General features: G+C 46.1%; 1 protein-coding gene across 1 annotated transcript in view; it reads right to left on the bottom strand.

The window, feature by feature from the left end:
* Positions 1 to 1,430: 1,430 nt before the first annotated feature.
* The window catches only part of SUPT16H (SPT16 homolog, facilitates chromatin remodeling subunit), a 40,384-nt gene continuing 15,924 nt past the window's right edge, over positions 1,431 to 25,890 (bottom strand). Inside the window, exons 11-27 of the mRNA XM_064737589.1 lie at positions 25,034 to 25,099; positions 24,098 to 24,193; positions 22,217 to 22,332; positions 20,086 to 20,239; positions 19,251 to 19,315; positions 18,360 to 18,437; positions 17,306 to 17,441; positions 14,840 to 14,966; positions 13,064 to 13,182; positions 11,524 to 11,649; positions 10,177 to 10,289; positions 8,942 to 9,017; positions 6,727 to 6,896; positions 5,125 to 5,254; positions 4,055 to 4,181; positions 2,617 to 2,694; positions 1,431 to 1,682 (exon numbers count right to left, since the gene is read on the bottom strand). Of these exons, the coding sequence (XP_064593659.1) occupies positions 1,570 to 1,682; positions 2,617 to 2,694; positions 4,055 to 4,181; positions 5,125 to 5,254; positions 6,727 to 6,896; positions 8,942 to 9,017; positions 10,177 to 10,289; positions 11,524 to 11,649; positions 13,064 to 13,182; positions 14,840 to 14,966; positions 17,306 to 17,441; positions 18,360 to 18,437; positions 19,251 to 19,315; positions 20,086 to 20,239; positions 22,217 to 22,332; positions 24,098 to 24,193; positions 25,034 to 25,099 (1,890 nt within the window). The 3' untranslated portion in view covers positions 1,431 to 1,569. The remainder of the gene's footprint in view (positions 1,683 to 2,616; positions 2,695 to 4,054; positions 4,182 to 5,124; positions 5,255 to 6,726; positions 6,897 to 8,941; positions 9,018 to 10,176; positions 10,290 to 11,523; positions 11,650 to 13,063; positions 13,183 to 14,839; positions 14,967 to 17,305; positions 17,442 to 18,359; positions 18,438 to 19,250; positions 19,316 to 20,085; positions 20,240 to 22,216; positions 22,333 to 24,097; positions 24,194 to 25,033; positions 25,100 to 25,890) is intronic.

The following is a 25,890-nucleotide window of genomic DNA, read 5'->3' as shown; positions in this document are numbered from 1 at the left end:
AATGCAGAAATCGGGAAAAACCCCAAAATCCCGGGAAATGACCCCAAAAATCTGGGGGGGAACCCAAAATTCTGGGAAATGACCCCAAAAATGGGAGGAAAATCCTGAAATTGTGGGAAATGACCCCAAAAAATCCCAAATTCTGGGAAATAAACCCCCAAAAATCTCAAGAAAACCAAAAATTGTGGGAAATGACCCCAAAAATTGGTGGAAAACCCAAAATTGTGGGAAATTGCCCCAAAAATTGAGGGAAAAGCAAAAAATTTGGGAAGTGACCCCAAAAATTGGAGGAAAACTAAAAATCCAGGGAAACGACCCCAAAATTGTGGGAAATGACCCCAAAATTGGTGGGAAAACCCAAAATGTTGGGAGAAAAATGTGAAATCTGAGGAGCCCCAAAATGCCAGGAAATGACCCCAAAATTTCAGCCCAAATCCCCCAATTCTGACCCAAAAACCCCAAATTTGGGAGGGGTGGAAGGACCCCAAAATCTGCGGGAATCGCCCCAAAATTCCGGAGGGAAAAAAAGAATTTGGGGGAGGGAAAAATGAAATAAAAATGGACAAAAAAAAAAAAAGATAAATTTGGGGAAAAAACCCCAAAATCGGGGAAATTTGGGGGAAATTGGGAAAAACCCCAAAAGGGGGCGGGGTCAGGGCGGGAAGTCCCAAATTTGGGCATTTTCCACCAAAATTTGGGGTTTTTTCCCCATAAAATTTGACTTTTTTTCCCCTCCCAAATTTGGGGTATTTCCCCTCAGATTTGGGTTCTTTTTCTCCCCAAATTTGGGGTTTTTTTTCCGTAAATTTGGGGATTTTTCCCCCCCAAATTTGAGGATTTTCCACCCAGGATTTTGGGGTTTTTTCCCTAAATTTGGGATTTTTTAATACTAATGTTTCTTTTTTCCCCCCTAACTTGAATTTTTCCCCAAATTTGTTTTTTTTTTTTCTTCAGAATTTTGGGACATTCTCCTCAAAACCTGAGATTTTTTCCCCCCAAGTTTTGGGGTTTTTTCTCCCCAAAAATCTGGGATTTTGTTTTTTAGAATTTTGGGGGTTTTCCCTCTGAATTTTGCCCCAAAATTTCCGGGAATTTTTTTCCCGAATTTTGGGACATTTTCCCCAAAATTTTTGGGATAAATTCCCCCATATTTCTGGGATAAATTCCCCAAATTGTTGGGGTTTTTTCCCCCCAAATTTTTGGGATTTTTCCCCCAAATTTTCGGGATAATTTCCCCAAATTTTCGGGATTCTCCCTCAAATTTTTGGGATAAATTCCCCCAAATTTTTGGGATTTTCCCCCCAAATTTTTGGGATATTTTTCCCCAAAGTTTTGGGATAAATTCCTTGAAATTTTCGGGATTTTTCCCCAAATTTTCGGGATTTTTCCCCAAATTTTTGGGATAATTTCCCCCAAAGTTTTGGGATTTTTCCCCCAAATTTTCGGGATAATTCCCCCAAATTTTTGGGATGAATTCCCCCAAATTCCGGAATTTTCCCCCCCCTCCCCCCGCCGGGATTTTTGGGGCCAAACGCGGCGATTTCGGGGGGTGGGGGAGGGGCGGCGCCGCTACTTCCGCTTCTTCTTGGGGGGGTGGGGCCGGCCCCGCCCACTGGGCGGGCCCTTCCGCTTCCGGCCCCGCCCCCGCTCCTCCTCCTCCTCGTACTGCGACTCGCGGTCCGCTGGGGGAAAAACGGGGATTTTGGTTAAAATGTTAATTTTTGTCATTTCTGCCGTTTTCGGGGGATTTTGGGGGAAATCTGGGGAGTGTCTGGGGAGGTTTGAGGGATTTTTGGGTGAATTTTGAGTGGTTTTAGGAGGGTTTGTTCTGGCTCTCGCGGTCCGCTGGGGAGAAAAATGGAGATTTTGGTTAAAATTAACAATTTTGTTAATTTTGGCTGTTTTTAGGGGATTTTTGGGTTTTTTGGGGGGTTTTAGAGGCTTTGGGCAGAATTTGGGGGTTTCTGGGTGATTTTAGGGATTTTGAGTGAATTTGGGGGGGGATTTGTTCTGGCTCCTGTGGCTCGTTGGGCTGAAAAACCGGGATTTTGGTGAAAATTCACAGTTTTTGTTATTCTTGGGGATTTTTGAGAGGATTCTCAGGGAAATTTGGGGGTTTTTGGGGGAGATTTGAGGAATTTGGGTGAATTTCAGGATTTTGAGTGAATTTGGGGGGAATTGTTCTGGCTCCCGAGGTCTGCTGGGGCCAAAAATGGAGATTTTGGTTAAAATCAGGATTTTTGTCATTTCTGCCATTTTTTAGGGCATTTTTGAGGGATTTGGGGCTGAATTTTGAAGGATTTTGGGGTGAATTTGGGCTTTTTGGGGCGAAATCGGGGATATTTGGGGTGAATTTGGGGTGAGTTTGGAGTTTTGCATTTTTGGGGTGAAATCGGGAGGTTTTGGGTTCGTTTTGGGGGGAACTCGGTTGTGTTTTGGGGTGGATTTGGGGTTTGGTGGTTTTGGGGTGAATTTGGGGTGGTTTTGGGTGGGATTTGGGTGAATTTTGGGTGGGATTTGGGGTGAATTTGGGTGGTTTTGGGTGAATTTTGGGTGGTTTTGGGTGGATTTTGGGGTTGGGATTTTGGGGTGAATTTGGGCGATTTCGGGTCCGACCTTTGCGCGCCTCCTCCTCCAGCTCGTCCCAGTCCTTCCCGCTCTCCTCCTCCGAGCCCAGCGAGTCCTTGGAGTATTCTGGGGGCAAAAACCGCGGAAACGGGAAAATGAGGGGAAAACGGGGAAAAACGGGGGGAAAACGGGAAAAAACGGGGGGAAAATGGGGAAAATGGAATACATGCAGAAAAACAGGAAAAAAGAGGAGAAAATTGGGGGGAAATTGGGGGGAAAACGGGAAAAGTTGGGGTAAAATGGGAAAAAAAAAGAAAAATTGGGGAAATGGGGGGAAAAGAAGAAAATTGGGGAAAAAAGGGAAAATGAGAAAGTTGGGAAAATTGGAAATGGGGAAAAACAGGAAAAACAGGAAAAACAACAAGGGGAAAATGGGAAAATTGGGAAAAAAAAGAAATGGGAAAAATGGGGGGAAAATGGGGAAAATTGGGATAAAATGGAGAAAATAATGGGAAAAAACAGAGAAATAAATTATTAAAAAATGGGAAAAATTGGGAAAAGCCGTAAAAATAGGAAAAAAATGGGGAAAACCAGGAAAATGGGAAATAGAGAAAATACGAAAAATTGGAAAAATAGGAGAAAAACAGGGAATGGGGAAAAAAACAGGAAAAAAGCACCCAGGTGAGCCCAAACCTCCCAAAATCCCCATTTTTAACCCAAAATCCCCATTTTTAACCCAAAATCCTCATTTCCCCCCACTTGTATTTAAAACTATTTCTCATTTAAATTATATTTAAACATATTCTAAAATTTAAAACATTTAAATTTTAAAAATTTTATTTATTTAAATATTTTAAAATTTTTTTCTCTTTTTTTTTTTTTCACCGTTTCCCCACCCAGGTCTGGAACCCAAACTCCCCAAAAAATCTCCATTTTTCACCTAAAAAATTTCATTTTTTTTTCCCCCAAATTTCCATCTTTTCCCCAATTTTTTTCATTTTTCCCCCCCCAATTTTTTTCTTTTTTTCCCCCAGTTTTTTTCGTTTTTTCCCCCATTTTTTTTCCTTTTTTCCCCCAATTTTTTTTTCTTTTTTCCCCCAATTTTTTTTTTTTTTTTTCCCCCAATTTTTTTGGTTTTTTCCCCAATTTTTTTCCTTTCTTTCCCCCCAATTTTTTCATTTTTTCCCCCAATTTTTTTCGTTTTTTCCCCAGTTTTTTTGGGTTTTTTCCCCCAATTTTTTCGGTTTTTTCCCCCAATTTTTTTTATTTTTTTCCCCCAATTTTTTTTCTTTTTTTCCCCCAATTTTTTTCCTTTTTCCCCCCAATTTTTTTCGTTTTTTCCCCCAATTTTTTTCCTTTTTTTCCCCCAATTTTTTCGTTTCTTCCCCCCCAATTTTTTTCATTTTTTCCCCCATTTTTTTTCGGTTTTTTTCCCATTTTTTCCCCGTTTTTCCCGTTTTCCCCCGTTTTCGCCCCATTTCCGCACCCGACTCCTCGGCCTCGGAGGAATAATCTTCGTCGCTGTCCTCCTCCTCCTCCTCATCCTCCTCCGAGGGGTTGAAGGTCTCGTCCTCCAGCTCCGACTCCGACTCGCCCGGCTCCGCCTCCGAGCCCTGACCCAAAACCCTCGGTTTTCACCCCAAAATATCCCTCCCATCCAAAACCCCCTTTGTACTGGGAAAAATCCCGGTTTTTAACCAAAAATCCAATTTTTAACCCAAAATCCCAATTTTGAACCCAAAATCCCCCGCTCTGAGCCTGCAGGTGAGGCCGGGTGGGCACAGCTGAGCCCAAACCCCCAAATCCCCTTTTTTTACCCCAAAACCTCTCATGTAACCAAAAATCCACATTTCTAACCCAAATTCCACCCTTTTCCACCGTTTTTCACATTTTCCCACCTTTTTTTTCACATTTTTTCCCATTTTTCCCTCCAGGTGAGCCCAAAGCCCCAAAATCCCCATTTTTACCCCCAAATCCCCCTTTTTAACTGCAAAACCCCCATTTTTGGCCCATTTTCCCCGTTTTTTCACCATTTTCCCCCGGTTTTTTTGCCCAGGTGTGCCCAGATGTGTCCCATCTATCTCAGGTGTGCCCAGGTGTCCCCAAAATCCCCTTTTTTACCCCAAAATCCCCTTTTTTACCCCAAAATCCCCAATTTTTGCCCTTTTCCACATTTTTTGTTGTTTTTTCGCCGTTTTTTCCTCATTTTTTCACCGTTTCTCCCCGTTTTTTCGCTGTTTTTTCCCCATCCAGGTGTGCCCAGGTGTGCTCTCACCTGTCCTTCAGGTTCCAGGAAGCTCCACCCGCCCTTGGTGCCCAAAATCCCCATTTTTAGCCCGTTTTTTCACTGTTTTTTTCCGTTTTTTCCCGTTTTTCCCCGTTTTTTCCCCATTTTCGCCCTCACCTCGCCCTCGGGCTCCAGGAAGCTCCACCCGCCCTTGGTGCCCAAAATCCCCATTTTTACCCCGATTTTTGCTGTTTTTTCACCGTTTTTCGCCATTTTTTCACCGTTTTTTCCCGTTTTTCCCCGTTTTTTCCCCATTTTTCCGCCCTCACCTCGCCCTCGGGCTCCAGGAAGCTCCACCCGCCCTGCTCGAAGAAGCCCTCGGGGTCGTCCACGATCGTTTTCATGATCTTGGTCCAGTTGAGCGACTGCACCCCCTCCGTGTACTTGAGGTCACAGGAGCTGTGGTGAGACCCCAAAAATACCCAAAACACCCCAAAAAAACAGAAAAAAAATCGATTAAAAAACCCCAAAAAAATCGGAAAAAAAATCGATTAAAAAACCCCAAAAAAAATCGGAAAAAAATCGATTAAAAAACCCCCCCAAAAAATCAGAAAAAAAATCGATTAAAAAACCCCAAAAATAGGCTGAAAAATCCCCCCCAAAAATCTAAAAAACAACCTGAAAAATTTCACCAAAAATCTTAAAAAAACAGGTGAGATCGGATAAGTGAGGAGACCCCAAAAATACCCAAAAACAACCCCCAAAAAAATCAGAAAAAAAATCGATTAAAAAACCCCAAAAAAATCCGAAAAAAAATCGATTAAAAAACCCCAAAAATAGGCTGAAAAACTCCCCCCTAAAATCTAAAAAACAACCTGAAAAATGTCACCAAAAATCTAAAAAAAACAGCTGAGATCGGATAAGTGAGATCTCACAGGTGAGACCCCAAAAATACCCAAAAAACCCCAAAAAAATCGGGAAAAAAATCGATTAAAAACCCCCAAAAATAGGCTGAAAAATCCCCCCCAAAATAAAAAAAAAAAAACTGAAAAATTTCACCAAAAAGCTAAAAAAAACAGGTGAGACCGCATAAATGAGATCCCACAGGTGAGACCCCAAAAATACCCAAAACACCCCAAAAAAACAGAAAAAAAATCGATTAAAAAAACCCTAAAAAATTGGAAAAAAATCGATTAAAAAAACCCTAAAAAATCCATTAAAAATCCCAAAAATAGGCTGAAAAATCCCCCCAAAAATCTAAAAAACAACCTGAAAAATTTCACCAAAAATGTAAAAAAACCAGGTGAGATCAGGCAGGTGAGACCCCACAAAACCCCAAAAAAATCCGAAAAAAAATCGATTAAAAAACCCCAAAAATAGGCTGAAAAATCCCCCCCCAAAATCTAAAAAACAACCTGAAAAATTTCACCAAAAATCTAAAAAAAAGGGGTGAGATCAGACAGGTGGGAAAGAGAAAAACAAATAAAATAAAAGTTTAAAAAAACCCCCAAAAAAGTCTGAAAAAAATCCAAAAAATCACTAGAAAAACCCCACAGAAATCCCCAAAAGTCTCAAGAAAAAAATCTGAAGAAAATGAAAAAACAAAGCGAAATAAGACCTCAAGAAAAGCTTTAAAAAATCAGAAAAAAATCAGGAAAAATCTTTAAAAAAGCAAAAAAAATTCAAAAAATTGCAAGAAAACAATCCGAAGAAAATTAAAAACAAAGTGAAATAAAACCTAAAAAAAAAAACTTAAAAAAATCAGAAAAAAATATTTAAAAAATCCACAAAAATTCGAAAAAAAATCAAAAAAAAATCTAAAAAAAATCTAAAAAAAATCCAAAAAATTCTGAAAAAAATCTGAAAAATCCCCAAAAAATCTGAAAACCCCCCAAACCCCCAAAGTGCCCGGATCTGGCCCCAAACCTCACTTGAGCCACTCCTTGATGGGGTCGAGCGAGGCCACGGGGATGGCGTTGATCATGGTCACCTTGCGCGCGTAGTCCTTGTAGACGATGACCAGGTCGAAGTTCTTGAGGTGGAACTGGACCCGCTCAAAGTGGATCAGCTCCACCTCGTCCAGGGTCACCACGAAGGGAGGCTGAAAATGTACCTGGAGTTACCTGTGTGTACCTGAGATACACCTGAGATACCTGAGATACACCTGGGTACACCTGGATACACCTGGGATACACCTGAGTGCACCCGCTCAAAGTGGATCAGCTCCACCTCGTCCAGGGTCACCACGAAGGGAGGCTGGAAAATGTACCTGAGTTACACCTGAGATACACCTGAGTGTACCTGAGTTACCTGAGATACACCTGGAGTAACCTGGGATACACCTGAGTGCACCCGCTCAAAGTGGATCAGCTCCACCTCGTCCAGGGTCACCACGAACGGGGGCTGAAAATGTACCTGGAGTTACCTGAGATACACCTGAGTACACCTGAGATACCTGAGATACACCTGGGATACACCTGGGATACACCTGAGTTAACTGGGATACACCTGGATACACCTGGGATACACCTGAGTGCACCCGCTCAAAGTGGATCAGCTCCACCTCGTCCAGGGTCACCACGAAGGGAGGCTGGAAAATGTACCTGAGTTACACCTGAGATACACCTGAGTTACCTGAGACACACCTGAGTGTACCTAAATACACCTGAGATACACCTGGGATACACCTGGGATACACCTGAGTGCACCCGCTCAAAGTGGATCAGCTCCACCTCGTCCAGGGTCACCACGAAGGGAGGCTGAAAACACACCTGGAGTTACCTGAGTGTACCTGAGACACACCTGGGTACACCTGGAGTAACCTGGGATACACCTGAGTGCACCCGCTCAAAGTGGATCAGCTCCACCTCGTCCAGGGTCACCACGAACGGGGGCTGAAAACACACCTGAGTTACACCTGAGATACACCTGAGTGTATCTGAGATACCTGAGATACACCTGGGATACACCTGAGTGTACCTGGATACACCTGAGTTACCTACAGTGACCTATGATACACCTGAGATACACCTGGGTGTACCTGGACACACCTGAGTTACCCACAGGTATCTGGGGCGGCCCTGAGTCACACCTGAGCTCACACCTGTCTGTGTGTCTGTCCATAACACACCTGTCTGTCTGTCCATAACACACCTGTCTGTGTGTCCATCACCTGTCTGTGTGTCCGTAACACACCTGTCTGTGTGTCCCACCTGTGCTCCGGGGTTCCCAAGGTCACACCTGTCTGTCTGTCAGTCCATAACACACCTGCCCATAACACACCTGTCCATAACACACCTGTCTGTCTGTCCGTACTCACCCAATCAGTGCAGTTGATGAGGTCACACCTGTCTGTGTCACACCTGTCCACATCTCACCTGTCACACCTGTCCGTGTCACACCCTGTATCTCACCTACAACACACCTGTATCACACCTGTCTGTCCCACACCTGTCCCTGTCACACCTGTATCACCCCTGTCTGTACTCACCTAATCAGTGCAGTTGATGAGGTCACACCTATCACACACCTATATCTCACCTGTCTGTATCACACCTGTCCCTGTCACACCTGTCCATAACGCACCTGTCTCACACCTGTCCATATAACACACCTGTATCTCACCTGTCTGTCTGTCCGTACTCACTCACTCGGTGCAGTTGACGAGGTCACACACCTGTCTCTGTCACACCTGTCCATAACACACCTGTATCACACCTGTCCCTGTCACACCTGTCTGTCTGTCTGTCCCTATCTCACCTGTCTGTCTGTCTGTCCGTACTCACCCACTCGGTGCAGTTGACGAGATCACACCTGTCTGTATCTCACCTGTCTCACACCTGTCTGTCCCACCTGTACTCACCCACTCGGTGCAGTTGCCCTGTCCCACACCTGTCTGTATCACACCTGTATCACACACCTGTCTGTCCCACCCGTACTCACCCACTCGGTGCAGTTGATAAGGTCACACACCTGTCCATATAACACACCTGTATCACACCTGTATCACACCTGTATCACACCTGTATCACACCTGTCCGTGTCTCACTCACCCACTCGGTGCAGTTGACGAGGTCACACCTGTCCCACACCTGTCCATAACACACCTGTCCATCTCACACCTGTATCACACCTGTCCGTACTCACCCACTCGGTGCAGTTGACGAGGGCGCTGCTGGTCGGCTGCAGGAGGCAGGTGCTGCGGTACGGGGCGCCATTGAACCTGACGGACCCAAAACCGCCGGGAATCAGCCCAAAACGGGCACCGACACCAAATCCCTGAAAATCCCCCCAAAACGGCCCCAAAATCCCAAAAAAACGGCCCCAAAACCACCGGGAATGAACCCAAAACGGGCAGGGACACAAAATCCCTGAAAATCCCCCCAAATGGCCCAGAAATCCCCAAAAACAGCCCCAAAATCACCGGGAATGAACCCAAAACGGGCACGGACACCAAATCCCTGAAAATCCCCCCAAAATGGCCCCAAAATCCCCAAAAAACGGAGCCAAAATCTCCGGGAATCAACCCAAAACCGGCACCGACACCAAATCACTGAAAATCCCCCCAAAACGGCCCCAAAATCCCAAAAAAACGGCCCCAAAACCACCGGGAATGAACCCAAAATGCGCAGGGACACAAAATCCTAAAGAATGACCCCAAAATCGCTGAAAATGGCCCCAAAATCCCCAAAAATGGACCCAAAATCTCCAGGAATGAACCCAAAACCCAGAGTGACCCAAAATCACCAGTAAAAGCCCCAAAATCCCCAAAAATGGCACCAAAACTGCCAGGATTTAACCCAAAACTGGTAATGAGCCAAAAGCCCAAAGAACGGCCCCAAAATCTGCAGGAACCGCCTCAAAATCCCCAAAAAAGGCCCCAAAATCCCTGGGAACAAACCCAAAAACTGGAGAGACCCAAAATCCCCAAAAACGGCCCCAAAATCCCCAAAAACGGCCCCCAAACCCCAGCTTTTCCCATTTTCCCCTTTTTTCCCCCCATTATTTTCCCCATTTTTCCACCATTTTTTCCTCTTTTCTCCCTCATTTTCCCTCCCATTTCTCCCCAGTTTTTCCCCATTTTTTCCCAAATTTTTCCCAATTTTTTCCCCTTTTTTTCCCAAATTTTCCCTCTTTTCTCCCTCATTTTCCCTCCCATTTCTTCCCAGTTTTTCCCCATTTTTTCCCAAATTTTTCCCCATTTTTTCCCAATTTTTTCCCAATTTTTTTCCCAAATTTTCCCTCTTTTCTCCCTCATTTTCCCTCCCTTTTCTTCCCAGTTTTTCCCCATTTTTTCCCAATTTTTTCCCAAATTTTTCCCTATTTTTTCACCCTTTTTTCCCCTTTTTTCCCGTTTCCGCCGTTTTTCGGCCCAAACTCACCCCAGCTCCCGGAAGGGCACCTCGAACTCGAGCTCCTCCTTGGTCAGCGCCTCGACCTTCTCGATGAAGTTCTTGAAGGCCGTTTTCAGCTTGTGCCGCATCTCCCGCTCCATCTGCACCAAAATCACCGGAATTCACCCCAAAATTTCGTCAGGTGCGGAAAGCAGCAAAAACCCCCCAAAAAACCCCACAGAAAACGGCCAAAAAAACCCCAAAAACACCCCAAAACCAGGGAAATTATTCCAAGAATCATCTCCCGCTCCATCTGCACCAAAATCACCGGAATTCACCCCAAAATTTGTGCGGTGTGGAAAGCAGCAAAAAACCCCAAAAACCCCCAAAAAATCCCACGGGAAATGGCCCAAAATCCATGGAAATGGCCCTAAAAACAGCTCCCGGTACATCCAGAAATAAAATTTGGGATATTACAAAAAAAACCCCCCAGGAAATGGCCCAAAAATCCCGGAATTCACCCCAAAATTTGTCAGGTGTGGAGAGCAGCAAAAAACCCCAAAAACCCCAAAAACCCCACAGAAAACGGCCAAAAAAACCCCAAAAACACCCCAAAACCAGGGAAACTGTTCCAAGAATCATCTCCCGCTCCATCTGCACCAAAATCACCGGAATTCACCCCAAAATTTGTCAGGTGTGGAAAGCAGCAAAAAACCCCAAAAACCCCCAAAAAATCCCACGGGAAATGGCCCAAAATCCATGGAAATGGCCCTAAAAACAGCTCCCGGTACATCCAGAACCCAAAATTTGGGATATTACAAAAAAAAAAACCCAGGAAATGGCCCAAAAATCCCGGAATTCACCCCAAAATTTGTGCGGTGTGGAGAGCAGCAAAAAACCCCAAAAACCCCACAGAAAACGGCCAAAAAACCCCAGAAAACACCCCAAACCCAGGGAAACTGTTCCAAGAATCATCTCCCGCCCCATCTGCACCAAAATCACCGGAATTCACCCCAAAATTTGTCAGGTGTGGAAAGCAGCAAAAAACCCCAAAAACCCCCAAAAAATCCCACGGGAAATGGCCCAAAATCCATGGAAATGGCCCTAAAAACAGCTCCCGGTACATCCAGAAATAAAATTTGGGATATTACCAAAAAAAAAACCCCAGAAAATGGCCCAAAAATCCCGGAATTCACCCCAAAATTTGTGCGGTGTGGAGAGCAGCAAAAAACCCCAAAAACCCCACAGAAAACGGCCAAAAAACCCCAGAAAACACCCCAAACCCAGGGAAACTGTTCCAAGAATCATCTCCCGCCCCGTCTGCGCCAAAACGCAGAAAATCCCCCAAAATCGCGGAAATTTCCCAAAATCGCAGGAATTCGCCCCAAACCAGACCTGCTCGGCGTAGAGGTCGTCGCGGTCGTGCATGTGCTGGTGCTTGCCCAGGTCCGTGGTGATCTCGCCCACCTCGGTGTAGAACTGCACGTCCGTGTGCCGCTTCTTGCCGAACATGATGGCGTTCTGGGGGGAAAAACGGCGATTTTGGGAAAAAGCGAAAAAAACGGGGGGAAAAACTCGAAAATTTGGGGGAAAAAAGCCGAAAAAATTTGGGAAGGAAAGCCCGAAATTCTGGATTGAAATTCCCCCGGTTTGGAGCTGAAACTGGAGGGTTTTGAGGCAAAATTGGGCGGCAAATTGGGGATTTTGGGAAAAACAACGAAATTGGGGAAAAATCCTGAATATTTGGGGAAAAATACCCTGAAATTGTGGCTTGAAATTCCCCGGTTTGGAGCCAAAAAACCGGAGGGTTTCAACCCAAAATTTCATGTTTGGACCCCAAGTAATCAAAATTGGGCTTTAAATTGGGGATTTCGGGAAAAACAATGAAATGTGGGGAAAACCACCAAAAATTTGGGCAAAAAAACCCCAAAATTCCAGCTCGAAATCCCCTGGTTTGGAGCCAAAAAACTGGAGGATTTCAACCCAAAATTTCAGGTTTTGACCCCCAAGTAATCAAAATTGAGATCTAAATTAGAGAATTTTGGGAAAAAAACAGAAATTTGGGGAAAAAAACCCAAAAAAGTTGGGGAAAAAACCCCCCAAATTCCAGCTTGAAATCCCCCAGGTTTGGAACCAAAAACTGGAGGGTTTCAACCCAAAATTTCAGGTTTGGACCCCAAGTAATCAAAATTGGGCTTCAAAATTGGCGGCTTTCACCCAAAATTGTGGGGTTTGAACAAAAACTGGAAATATCTGACCCAAACCGGGGAGTTTACCCAAAATCCCAGGGTTTACACCCAAAATTGTGGGGTTTTATCAAACACCGTAAATATTTAACCCAAAATGGGGAGTTTACCCAAAATCCCAGGATTTCCCCCCAAAACTGCAGAGTTTTACAAAAAAACATGGGTGTTCAAGCCAAAATGGGGAATTTGTCCAATATGCCAGAATTTCCCCCCAAAATCCCAGAGTTTTACCAAAAACAAACAATATCCAACCCAAACTGAGGAACTTTTCCCAAAATCCCAGGATTTAAACCCAAAAATGCAGAATTTTACACAAAACCAGCGGGTGTTTGACCCAAAATGGGGAATTTGCCCAAAATCCCAGGATTTCCCCCCAAAATCCCAGAGTTTTACTGAAAACTGAGTGTCTGACCAAAAATGAGGAATTTGCCCAAAATCCCAGGATTTCCACCCAAAACTGTGGAGTTTTATCAAACACCGTAGGTATTTAACCCAAAATGGGGAATTTGCCCAAAATCCCCGGATTTCCCCCCAAATCCCCCTCTCTTTCCCCCCATTCCCCCCCATTCCGGAGCTGCCCTGCACCCCCCGAGCTCCCTCCCCAAACTCCCGAGGTTTTGCCCCAAACCCGCGGGGGTTTGACAGAAAATCGCGGTTTTTGCCCGAAATCGGCGTTTTTGGCCCCAAACCTTGAGGTGGAAGTGCAGCACGATGATCATCTCGCCGTCGCAGGGCTGGAACACGGCGTGCTTGATGTTGTTGTACAGGATGTCCACCTTGTCCCCCCGCACCGACGTGAAGCGGAACCCTGGAGACCCAAAAACGCCCGAATTCAGCCCAAAACCCCAAAGGACTCAAAATCCATGAAAACGCCCCAAAATCCACCCAAAAATCCGCGGGATTCAGCCCAAAATTCAGGGGAACCACCCCGAAATTCACGGAAACGCAAAATTCAGGGGAATTGCCCCAAAAATCCACAAAAATCACCCCAAAAACGCCGGAATTCAGCCCAAAATTCATACGGACTCAAAATCCGTGAAAACGCCCCAAAATCCACCCCAAAATCCGCGGAATTCAGCCCAAAATTCAGGGGAACCACCCCAAAATTCACGGAAACGCAAAATTCAGGGGAATTGCCCCAAAAATCCACAAAAATCACCCCAAAAACGCCGGAATTCAGCCCAAAACCCCAAAGGACTCAAAATCCGTGAAAACGCCCCAAAATCCACCCCAAAATCCGCGGGATTCACCCCAAAATTCAGGGGAACCACCCCGTAATTCGTGGGGATGTGAAATCCGGGGCGAGTGACCCAAAACCCACCCAAAAATGCGCAGGAATTGCCCCAAAATCCGCAGGTTTCAGCCCAAAATTTGTGGGGATCAGAAATCCAGGAAAACGCCCCAAAATCCACAGGAAAACAGCCCAAAATGTACTGGAACCTAAAATCCAGGGAAACCGCCCCAAAATCCAGGGGAACCACCCCACAATCCAGGAAAATGACCCCAAAACCCATGGAATTCACCCCAAAATCCACAGGAACCCCAAAAACGTTGAAAAACGCCAAAAACCTTCGGAAACTCCCAAAAAATGTTGAAGAACTCCAAAAGAACCTTGAGGAACCTCAGAAATCATCTAAAAAACGTCAAAGAACCCCAAAAAACAGCAAAGAAACCCCAAAAAACGTTAAAGAACCCCAAAAGAACCTTGAGGAACCCCAAAAAACGTTGAGGAACATCAAAAGAACCTTGAGGAACCTCAGAAGAACCTTGAGGAACCTCCAAAAACCCTTGAAGAACCCCAAAATACATCAAAGAAACCCCAAAAAACGTTAAAGAACCCCAAAAGAACCTTGAGGAACTTCAGAAGAACCTCAAAGAACCTCTAAAAACCCTTGAAGAACCCCAAAACACATCAAAGAAACTCCAAAAAATGTCAAAGAAACCCCAAAAAACATTAAATAACCCCAAAAAAACGTTGAGGAACATCCAAAGAACCTTGAGGAACCTCAGAAGAACTTTGAGGAACCTCCAAAAACCCTTGAAGAACCCCAAAATACATCAAAGAAACCCCAAAAAACGTTAAAGAACCCCAAAAAACCATGAGGAATGTCAAAAAATGTTGAGGAACCTCAGGAGAACCTTGAGGAACCTCCAAAAACCCCTGAAGAACCCCTCAAAACCTTTTGAGAACCCCAAAACACGTCAAAGAAACTCCAAAAAACGTTAAATAACCCCAAAAGAACCTTGAGGAACATCCAAAGAACCTTGAGGAACCTCGGAAGAACCTTGAGGAACCTCCAAAAACCCTTGAAAAATCCCCAAAAAACCCCAAAAAATCCCTAAAAAACCCCAAAAAACCCCAAAAAACCCCAAAAACCCCAATAAACCCCCAACCAGCCCGCGGAGCCGCCCGAGGTGCCCGAGTTTGGGGGATTTTGGGTCACTTTGGGCAGTTTTGGTGTCACCGTTGACGTGGGCCTCGAGCGCGCCCTGCATGCGCTTCTGCGCGATGTTGGGCCGGATGTACAGGTCCTTCAGCTTGGGGTTGCTGCGGTTCAGGTTGATCACCAGCGAGTCCTGCTTGACGATGCCCTGCGGACACGAGTGACCACTGAGTGACCACTGGGTGACCACTGAGTGACCACCGAGTGACCACCGGGTGACCACCGAGTGACCGCTGAGTGACCACGGAGTGACCACTGAGTGACCACTGAGTGACCACTGGGTGACCACTGGGTGACCACTGGGTGACCACCGAGTGACCACTGAGTGACCACTGAGTGACCACTGGGTGACCACTCATTGACCGTTCATTGACCACTCAATGTCCACCCATTGACCATTCAATGAGCAATGATCGTTGACCACTCAATGTCCACTCAATGTCCACCAAATGACCACTCATTGATCGTTCATTGACCACTCAATGTCCACCCATTGACCATTCAATGACCAATGATCACTGACCACTCAATGACCACTCACTGACCATCCAATGTCCACCCATTGACCATTCGTTGACCACTCAATGTCCACCCATTGACCATTCAATGACCAATGATCATTGACCACTCAATGTCCACCCATTGACCTCTCAATGACCATCCAATGTCCGCCCAATGACCACTGACCACTTACTGACCACTCACTGACCATCCAATGTCCACCCAATGACCACTCATTGACCGTTCATTGACCACTCAATGTCCACCCAATGTCCACTCAATGACCACTCACTGACCATCCAATGTCCACCCATTGACCACTGACCACTGACTCAATGTCCACCCATTGACCACTCAATGACCATTCATTGACCATCTAATGACCACTCAATGACCACTGACCACTTACCACTGACTGACCACTCGATGTCCACCCAATGAGCATTCATTGACCATTCTCTGACCATCCAATGTCCGCTCACTGGGTGACCACTGACCACTCAATGGTCACTCAATGACCATTCATTGACCATCTAATGACCACTCAATGACCACTGACCACTTGGTGACCACTGACCCCTCAATGGTCACTCAATGGCCAAGGATTGCTCCATAAACCTTTAGTGACCAATGACTGACCACTCAGTGACCACTAACTGACCACTGACTGACCACTGGCCACTGACTGACCACTCATTGACCACTGACCACTGGGCACTGACTGACCACTCAGTGACCACTCATTGACCACTGACTGACCACAGGCCACTGACTGACCACTGACTGACCACTGACTGACCACTGGCCACTGACTGACCACTCAGTGACCACTGACTGACCACTGACTGACCACTGACTGACCACTGACTGACCACTCAGTGACCACTCATTGACCACTGACTGACCACTCAGTGACCACTCAGTGACCACTGACTGACCACTCAATGGTCGCTCATTGACCAACCAATGTCCATCCAACGTCCACTCACTGACCACTGCCTGGTGACCCCCAGATGGCCACTGAATGACCACAGAGTAACCACTGATGATGAGTGACCCCTGAGTGACCACTGACCATGCATGACCCCTGAGTGACCACAGAGTGACCACTGACCACCACTGACCTCCTTCTCCTTCTCCTCGGCCTCGCGGGTCTTGTACCGTTTCTGCACCTCCTTGATGATCCTGAACCACTGACCGTGACTGACCACTGACCATGACTGACCACTGACTGTGACTGACCCCTGACTGACCACTGACCCTGAGTGACCCCTGAGTGACCACTGACCACTGACTGACCCCTGACTGACCCCTGACTGACCACTGACCGTGACTGACCCCTGAGTGACCACTGACTGACCCCTGAGTGACCACGAGTGACCATCACTGACCTCCTTCTCCTTCTCCTCGGCCTCGCGGGTCTTGTACCGTTTCTGCACCTCCTTGATGATCCTGAACCACTGACCATGAGTGACCACTGACTGTGACTGACCCCTGAGTGACCACTGACCACAGAGTGACCATCACTGACCTCCTTCTCCTTCTCCTCGGCCTCGCGGGTCTTGTACCGTTTCTGCACCTCCTTGATGATGCGGAACCACTGACCATGACTGACCCCTGACTGACCACTGACCATGACTGACCCCTGAGTGACCACAGAGTGACCACAGAGTGACCATCACTGACCTCCTTCTCCTTCTCCTCGGCCTCGCGGGTCTTGTACCGTTTCTGCACCTCCTTGATGATCCTGAACCACTGACCATGACTGACCCCTGAGTGACCACTGACCATGAGTGAACACTGACCATGACTGACCATGACTGTGACTGACCCCTGAGTGACCCCTGAGTGACCACAGTGACCACTGACCATCACTGACCATTACTGACCCCTGAGTGACCACTGACCATGACTGACCATGACTGTGACTGACCCCTGACTGACCCCTGAGTGACCACAGAGTGACCATGAGTGACCATCACTGACCTCCTTCTCCTTCTCCTCGGCCTCGCGGGTCTTGTACCGTTTCTGCACCTCCTTGATGATCCTGAACGCGTTCTGCAGGTTCGACGCCGGCACCGTCGACTCCCCCGGCGGCTTCAGGTTGGACGCGCGGTACGTGCTGGGAGTGACCACGAGTGACCACTGAGTGACCACTGAGTGACCACCGAGTGACCGCCCGCTGACCCCCCACCGCTCTGCTCTGCCTCGCCCCAAAAAAAGGTCGAAAAACCCCAAAAAACGGCAAAGAAGCCTCAAAAAACCTTGAGGAACCTCAAAAGAACCTTGAGGAACCTCAGGAGAACCTTGAGGAACCTCAGGAGAACTTTGAGGAACCTCAAAAAAACCCCCAAAAAACCTTAAAAAACCTCGAAAAACATCAAAGGACCCCAAAAAACCTTGAGGAACCCCAGAAGAACCTTGAGGAACCCCAGAAGAACCTTGAGGAACTTCAGGAGAACCTTGAGAAACCTCAAAAAAACCCCCAAAAAACCTTAAAAAACCTCAAAAAAAAAATCAAAGGACCCCAAAAAAAACGTTGAGGAACACCAAAAAACCTTGAAGAACCCCAAAAAAACCTTGAGGAACCTCAAAAGAACCTTGGAGAACTTCAGGAGAACCTCGAGAAACCTCAAAAAAACCCCACAAAACCTTGAAAAACCCCAAAAATACATCAAAGGACCCCAAAAAACCTTGAGGAACCCCAAAAAAACCTTGAGGAACCTCAGAAGAACCTTGAGAAACCTCAAAATTACCCAAAAATCCTTGAAAAACCTCAAAAAAACATCAAAGGACCCCAAAAAACCTTGAGGAACCCCAAAAGAACCTTGAGGAACCTCAGGAGAACCTCGAGGAACCTCCAGAACCCTTCAGAAGACCCCTCCAAACCCCAAAAAACCCCCAAAAAACCCCCCAAAAACCTCGAGGAGCCCCCAAAAACGCCCTGACTGACCACACTGACCACCGAGTGACCACAGGGTGACCACCGAGTGACCACCGAGTGACCACCGAGTGACCACGGGTGCCCACGGTCACTCACATCTCCTTGACGAAGGTGGCCTCGGGGTTGGGGAAGAGTTCTGTTGGCCCTCGGAGGATTGTCGCGGTAGGTGTGCCCCTTCCCGACAGCTGATGCGGAGTTGGGAAAGGAAGGTTGAATGGCGGTCATGGTAGGTGTAGTCCCCTTCCACCGACATGCTGATGTTCTGGGGTTTGGGGGAAAAATGGGGATTTTGGTGAAAAACAGGATTTGGGTGAAAAAGGGATTTGGGTGAAAAACCGGGATTTTGGGTGAAAACGGGGATTTGGGTAGGTGTAGTCCCCTCCACCGACATGCTGATGTTCTGGGAAGATTTGGGGTGAAAAACAGGATTTTGGTGAAAACGGGGGGTATGGATGGGGGAAAACGGGGATTTTGGTGAAAAACGGGGATTTTGGTAGGTGTAGTCCCCCTCCACCGACATGCTGATGTTCTGGAGATTTGGGGTGAAAAACCGGGATTTGGGGTAAAAATGGGGATTTGGGGTGAAAACGGGGATTTTGGTAGGTGTAGTCCCCTTCCACCGACATGCTGATGTTCTGGGGATTTGGGGTGAAAAACCGGGATTTTGGGTAAAAAACAGAGATTGGGGTGAAAAACGGGGATTTGGGGTAAAAACGGGGATTTTGGGTAAACACGGGGATTTGGGGTGAAAAACGGAGATTTTGGTAGGTGTAGTCCCCTTCCACCGACATGCTGATGTTCTGGAGATTTGGGGGGAAAAACGGGGATTTTGGTGAAAAACGGGGATTTTGGTAGGTGTAGTCCCCCTCCACCGACATGCTGATGTTCTGCGGGTTTGGGGTAAAAAAACGGGATTTTGGGTAAACACGGGGATTTGGGACGAAAAACAGAGATTTGGGTAAAAAACAGAGATTTGGGGTGAAAGACGGGGATTTGGGGTGAAAACGGAGATTTTGGTAGGTGTAGTCCCCTTCCACCGACATGCTGATGTTCTTGGGACAGAGATTTGGGGAGAAAAACCGGGATTTTGGTGAAAAACGGGGGTTTGGGACGAAAAACGGGGATTTTGGGGGTGGGAACCTAAAATCTCCTAAAACGCAGGTCAAACCCTCGTCCAGGTGTGGTGGGACCCCAAAATGCCTAAAATTTGGGGTTAGGAGGGGGTTTGGGGTGAAAAACGGGGATTTTGCAGCATTTCTTAGTGTCCATTTTGGCTTCTCTTTCCACCTCACCCATTTCCCCATTATTTCCCCATTTTTTCCCTATTTTCCCCCCATTTTCCCCCCCGTTTTTCCCCCGTCCCCGTTTTGGGTCGAATTCCGTGGATTTTGGGTTTTTTGAGCACTTTTACTGCATACCATTTTCCCCATTATTCCCCCATTATTCCCCCATTTTTCCCTATTTTTTCCCCCCGTTTCCCCCCGTGCCCGTTTTGGGGTGAATTCCGGGGGTTTTGGGTTTTTTGAGCACTTTTACTGCTTTCCCTCCTACCTCACCCATTTCCCCATGATTCCCCCATTATTCCCTATTTTTTCCCATTTTTTCCCCCCCTTTTTCCCCCCGTTTCCCCCCGTCCCGGTTTTGGGTTGAATTCCGGGGGTTTTGGGTTTTTCGATCATTTTTAGCACCAGTTTTGCCTTTCCCTCCTACCTCACCCATTTCCCCATTATTCCCCCATTTTTTCCCCATTTTTTCCCCATTTTTCCCCCCCGTTTTCCCCCGTCCCCGTTTTGGGGTGAATTCCGTGGGTTTTGGGTCTGACCTTGATGGTGGCGATGTGGAAGGGCGTGGCGATGCCGAACACGGGCATGATGACGCTCTCGTACTTCTTGTCGATGTAAATCTTCATCTCGCGCACGTGCGGCTCCTTGGGCAGCAGCGCCGCGCTCTTGTACGAGACGTTCGATTTACGGGCCCTGAAATGGGGTGAAAAACCGAGATTTTGGTAAAATTACTGATTTTAGGGTAAAAAATGGGAGTTTGGGTAAATTAAAATGAGATTTAATGGGAAAAAGGGGCTCCTTGGGCAGCAGCGCCGCGCTCTTGTACGAAACGTTCGATTTTCGGGCCCTGAAATGGGGTGAAAAATGGCAATTTTGGTAAAATTACTGATTTATGGTGTTTGGGGGGAAAAAACGGGGGTTTGGGATAAAACATCCAGGGGTTTGGGGTAAAAGGGGCTCCTTGGGCAGCAGCGCCGCGCTCTTGTACGAAACGTTCGATTTACGGGCCCTGAAATGGGGTGAAAAACCGGGATTTTGGTAAAATTACTGATTTATGGTGTTTGGGGGGAAAATGGGTCAATAAAAATGAGATATATTGGAGTAAAAGGGGCTCCTTGGGCAGCAGCGCCGCGCTCTTGTACGACACGTTCGATTTCCGGGCCCTGGTTTGGGGTGAAAAACGGCAATTTTGGTAAAAAACGGAGTTTGGGGTGATAAACGGGAGTTTGCGTCAATAAAAATGGGATTTAATGGGTGAAAGGGGCTCCTTGGGCAGCAGCGCCGCGCTCTTGTACGAAACGTTCGATTTTCGGGCCCTGAAATGGGGTGAAAAACCGGGATTTTGGTAAAATTACTGATTTATGGTGTTTGGGGGAAAAAATGGGGATTTGGGTAAATTAAAATGAGATTAATTGGGGTAAAAAGGGCTCCTTGGGCAGCTCTTGTACGACACGTTTGATTTCCAGGCCCTGAAATGGGGTGAAAAACCGGGATTTTGGTAAAATTACTGATTTATGGTGTTTGGGGGGAAAAAATGGGGATTTGGGTCAATAAAAATGAGATTTAATGGGTAAAAGGGGCTCCTTGGGCAGCAGCGCCGCGCTCTTGTACGAAACATTGGATTTTCGGGCCCCGAAATGGGGTGAAAAATTAAAATTTTGGTAAAAAATGGAGTTTGGGGTGAAAAATTGGGATTTTGGTAAAAAACTGAGTTTGGGGTGTCTGGGGAGGAATTGGGGCAGAAATCAGGGCAGGAATTGGGGCAAGAAGGGGAAGATTTGGGGCAGGAATTGGGGGAATCGGGGCAAAATCCAGGGCAGGAATTTGGGTAGAAATTGGGGGAATTGGGGCAAGAACTCGAGCGGGAACTGGGGCAATAAAAGGAGAATTTGGGGCAAAAACAAAAAGGGCAGAAATTGGGGCAAGAACTGGAGGAATTGGGGCAAAAAGCAGGGCAAGAATTGGGGCAAAATTTGGGGAATTTGGGGTAAAAAACTGGGCAGGAATTGGGGCAAAAATTGGGGAAATTGGGGCACAAACCAGGGCAGGAATTGGGGTAAAAATGGGGGAATTTGGGGCACAAACCAGGGCAGGAATTGGGGCAAAAACTGGGGAAATTGGAGAAAAATCTGGGCAGGAATTGGGGTAAAAATTGGGGAAATTGGGGCACAAACCAGGGCAGGAATTGGGGTAAAAATTGGGGAATTTGGGGAAAAAATCAAGGCAAGAATTTGGGCCGGAATTGAGGAAAAAACTGGGGGAATTGGGGCAGAAATTGGGGCAAAACGAGGGGAATTTGGGGCACAAACCAGGGCAGGAATTGGGGTAAAAATGGGGGAATTTGGGGCAGGAATTGGGGCAAAAATGGGGGAATTTGGGGCACAAACCAGGGCAGAAATTGGGGTAAAAATGGGGGAATTTGGGGCACAAACCAGGGCAGATTTTGGGGTAAGAATGGGGGAATTTGGGGCAGGAATTGGGGCAAAAATGGGGGAATTTAGGGCACAAATCTGGGCAGGAATTGGGGCAAAACCTGGGAAATTGGGTCAGAAATCAGCGCCCAAATTCCCACCGAGGGGTTCAGAACCAGCACAAGAAGCCAGAGCCCAATTTTGGGTCAAATTTCCCCGTTTTTTGCTCCGTTCCCCGTTTTGGGGTGAATTCGCTCACTTTTGGGTCTGCTGCTCGCCCCTCTGCTCCGTCAGGCGCCGCCGCGCGTCCTCGTTGAGCTGCGTGGCCAATTCCTTCTGGTGGGCGCGGCGCTTCTCCTCGGCCGTCAGCTCGTTCTGGGAATTTTGGGGAAATTTGGGTCAGTTTGGGGCATTTTGGGGCCTTTCGGGAAATTTCGGCGTTTTTTACGGGATTTTTCTGCGATTTTTTGGGATTTTTTTCAATTTTTTTTGAATTTTTTGACGTTTTTTCGAGCATTTTTGGGGTTGTGGTCACCCAGGGTCATTTTAGGAAATTCTGGGAAATTTAAAGTTTTTTTTCTTTTTTTGAGGGATTTTTTAAAGATTTTCTAAATTTTTTGGGGATTTTTTTAAAGATTTTTTTGAATTTTTTGGGGATTTTTTTCAACTTTTTTTTGAATTTGTTGGCGTTTCACAGAGCATTTTTGGGGTTGTGGTAACTCAGGGTCATTTTAGGAAATTTTGGGAAATTTAGAATTTTTACGGCTTTTTTGGGATTTTTTGGGATTTTTTAAAAGATTTTTTGAAATTTTGGGGGATTTTTTTCAATTTTTTTGAAATTTTTTGACGTTTCTCGGAGCATTTTTAGGGTTGTGGTCACTCAGGGTAATTTTAGGGAGTTTTAGAATTTTTTACTTTTTTTTTTGAGGGATTTTTTGGGATTTTTTAAAGATTTTGTAAATTTTTTGGGGATTTTTTTAAAGATTTTTTGGAATTTTTTGGGGATTTTTTTCAATTTTTTTTGAAATTTTTTGACGTTTCTCGGAGCATTTTTAGGGTTGTGGTCACTCAGGGTAATTTTAGGAAATTTTGGGAAATTTAGAATTTTTACGGCTTTTTTGGGATTTTTTGGGGATTTTTTAAAGATTTTTCAAATTTTTGGGGGATTTTTTTGCATTTTTTGGGGTAATTTCGGGGTTGTGGTCACTCAGTGGTCAGTGGTCACTCAGGGTCATTTTGGGCAATTTTATGGATTTTTTTTGGCGTTTTAAATTTTTTTTTTTTTACAATTTTTTTTGGAATTTTTGGGGTATTTTTGGGGTTGTGGTCACTCAGGGTCATTTTGGGCAATTTTATGGACTTTTTTTGACATTTTAAAAGATTTTTTTGACAGTTTTTTGGAATTTTTGGGGTATTTTTGGGTTGTGGTCACTCAGGGTAATTTTAGGGAGTTTTAGAATTTTTTACTTTTTTTTTTGAGGGATTTTTTGGGATTTTTTAAAGACTTTTTGGAACTTTTGGGAATTTTTTTTGCATTTTTTGGGTAATTTTGGGGTTGTGGTCACTCAGTGGTCAGTGGTCACTCAGGGTCATTTTGGGCAATTTTATGGATTTTTTTTGACATTTTTAAAGATTTTTTTTGACATTTTTTTGGAATTTTTGGGGTATTTTTGGGGTTGTGGTCACCCAGGGTCATTTCAGGAAATTTTAGAATTTTTACTTTTTTTTGAGGGGTTTTTTAAAAGATTTTTTGAAATTTTTTGGGAATTTTTTTGGCATTTTTTGGGGATTTCTGGAGTTGTGGTCACTCACTGGTCAGTGGTCACTCAGGGTCATTTTTTGGCCATTTTTGGGGTTTTTTTGGGGGATTTTTTTGGGACATTTCTGGGGATTTTTGGGGTGGTCACTCAGGGTCATTTTGGGTCATTTTTTGGCCATTTTTGGGGCCTTTTTTTGGGGTTTTTTTTGACATTTTTGGGTATTTTTGGGTCAGTGGTCACTCAGTGGACAGTCGTGGTCACTTCTGGTCATTTTTTGGCCATTTTTGGGGCCTTTTTTTGGGGGTTTTTTTGACATTTTTGGGTATTTTTGGGTCAGTGGTCACTCAGTGGTCACTCAGTGGTCACTCGTGGTCACTCACCCGCGTCCTCTCGGTCAGCAGGGCAGCGCGGGAGCTCCGGCCCAGCAGATCCTCGGCCGCGTCCTTGTCCGGCTCCTCCTCGTCCTCGTCCTCGTTCTGGGGACAGAAACCGAGAATTTGGGAAAATTCCCAAAATCCCCAATTCCCAAAACCCCAAAAATCCCAAAAAATCCCCAAAAAATCCAAAATTCCGAAACCCCAAAAATCCCCAAATCCCAGAATCCCAAAATCCCCAAAACTTTTAAACCCCCAAATCTCTAAAATCTCTAAAATCCCCAAATTTCAAATTCCTAAATGCCAAATTCCCCAAAATCTCCAGAATTCTCAAAATGCCCAAAATCCCCAAATCCCCTGAAATTTCTAAAATTTTTCAAAATTCCTAAATCTGCAAAATCCCCACGTTTCAAATTCCAAGCCCCAAATTACGAAAAATCCCAAAATGTCCAAAATCCCCAAAATCCCTCAAAATTTCTAAAATTCCCCAAATCCCAGAAATTTCCAATTCCCCGAAATCCCAAATCCCCAAAGTTTCTAAAATTCCCCCAAAACCCTCAAAATGTCTCAAATCCCCAAAATTCCAAAATCCCAAAATTTCTAAAACTCCCCAAATCCCTGAAATTCCAAAATCCCCAAAATGCCAAAATTTCTAAAACTCCCCAAAAACCCCAAATCCCCAAAATCCCTGAAATTCCCAAAATCCCCAAATCCACAAAAATCCCAAAATCCCGAATTCCCAAAATGAACAAAACCCCCAAATTCTGGGAAAATTCCCTCAAAATGCCCCAAAACCCCTCAGTCCTGCAAACTCCCCCAAAACGCCCCAAAATGCCCCAAAATGCCCCAAACCCGCCCATTTCCCGACCCCTCCCCAGGGAGGATTTCAGGGTTTTGGGTTTTGCCCAAAATCCCCGGTTCTGGCCCCAAATCCGGGCTCACCTTGAGGAAGATGCCGACGTTCTTCACCTTCTTCTTCACCGACGTCAGCACCACGGCCGGGCCGTCCTGAGCGCGGCACGTGATTGGTCAGAAACCGGCACCGAGCGACCGGATTGGTCGGCACAGAGCAACGGGGACACGCCATTGGTCAGCAGAGAGCAACGGGGACACGCCATTGGTCAGGATTGGGGCGTGGGGCAAAGGGATTGGTCAATGCACAGGGACATTGGATTGGTTGGAATTGGGACGCGGGACGTGCCCATTGGTCAGGAGAGAAATGGGGACACGCCATTGGTCAGAAAAACGGCACGGAAACATGCCATTGGTCAGAAAAATGGGTGTAAATTTTGTGATTGGTCAATACACAGAGACACGGGATTGGACAGGATTGGGACATGGGGACACCCCATTGGTCAGGAGAGGGATATGGGGACACGCCATTGGTCAGGAAACACCGGGACACCCCATTGGTCAGGAAAATGGGCACAAGCAATGTGATTGGTCAACACACAGGGGCATGGGATTGGTCAGATTTAGGATATGATCGCACCCCATTGGTCAGGACTGGGAAAGGAGGGACGGGATTGGTCAATAGATGGAGACACAGGATTGGCTGGAATTGGGACACGGGGACACCCCATTGGTCAGGAAAATGGGGACAAGTAACTGGATTGGCTGGGAGAAGAGGCAGGAGGGACGGGATTGGTCAGTCCAGGAGTGACTCCTGCCACGATTGGCCAGCGCAATTGTGAGTCCTGCTGCGATTGGCCAGTGCAATTGTGAGTCCTGCTGTGATTGGCCAGTGCAATTGTGAGCCCTGCTGCGATTGGCCAGTCTTAACGTGAGCCCCACTGCGA

This window comes from Zonotrichia leucophrys, unplaced genomic scaffold (assembly GCF_028769735.1).
Source record: "Zonotrichia leucophrys gambelii isolate GWCS_2022_RI unplaced genomic scaffold, RI_Zleu_2.0 Scaffold_85_192490, whole genome shotgun sequence".
NCBI lineage: Eukaryota > Metazoa > Chordata > Aves > Passeriformes > Passerellidae > Zonotrichia > Zonotrichia leucophrys.
This window is presented reverse-complemented; position numbering and strand designations above follow the sequence as displayed.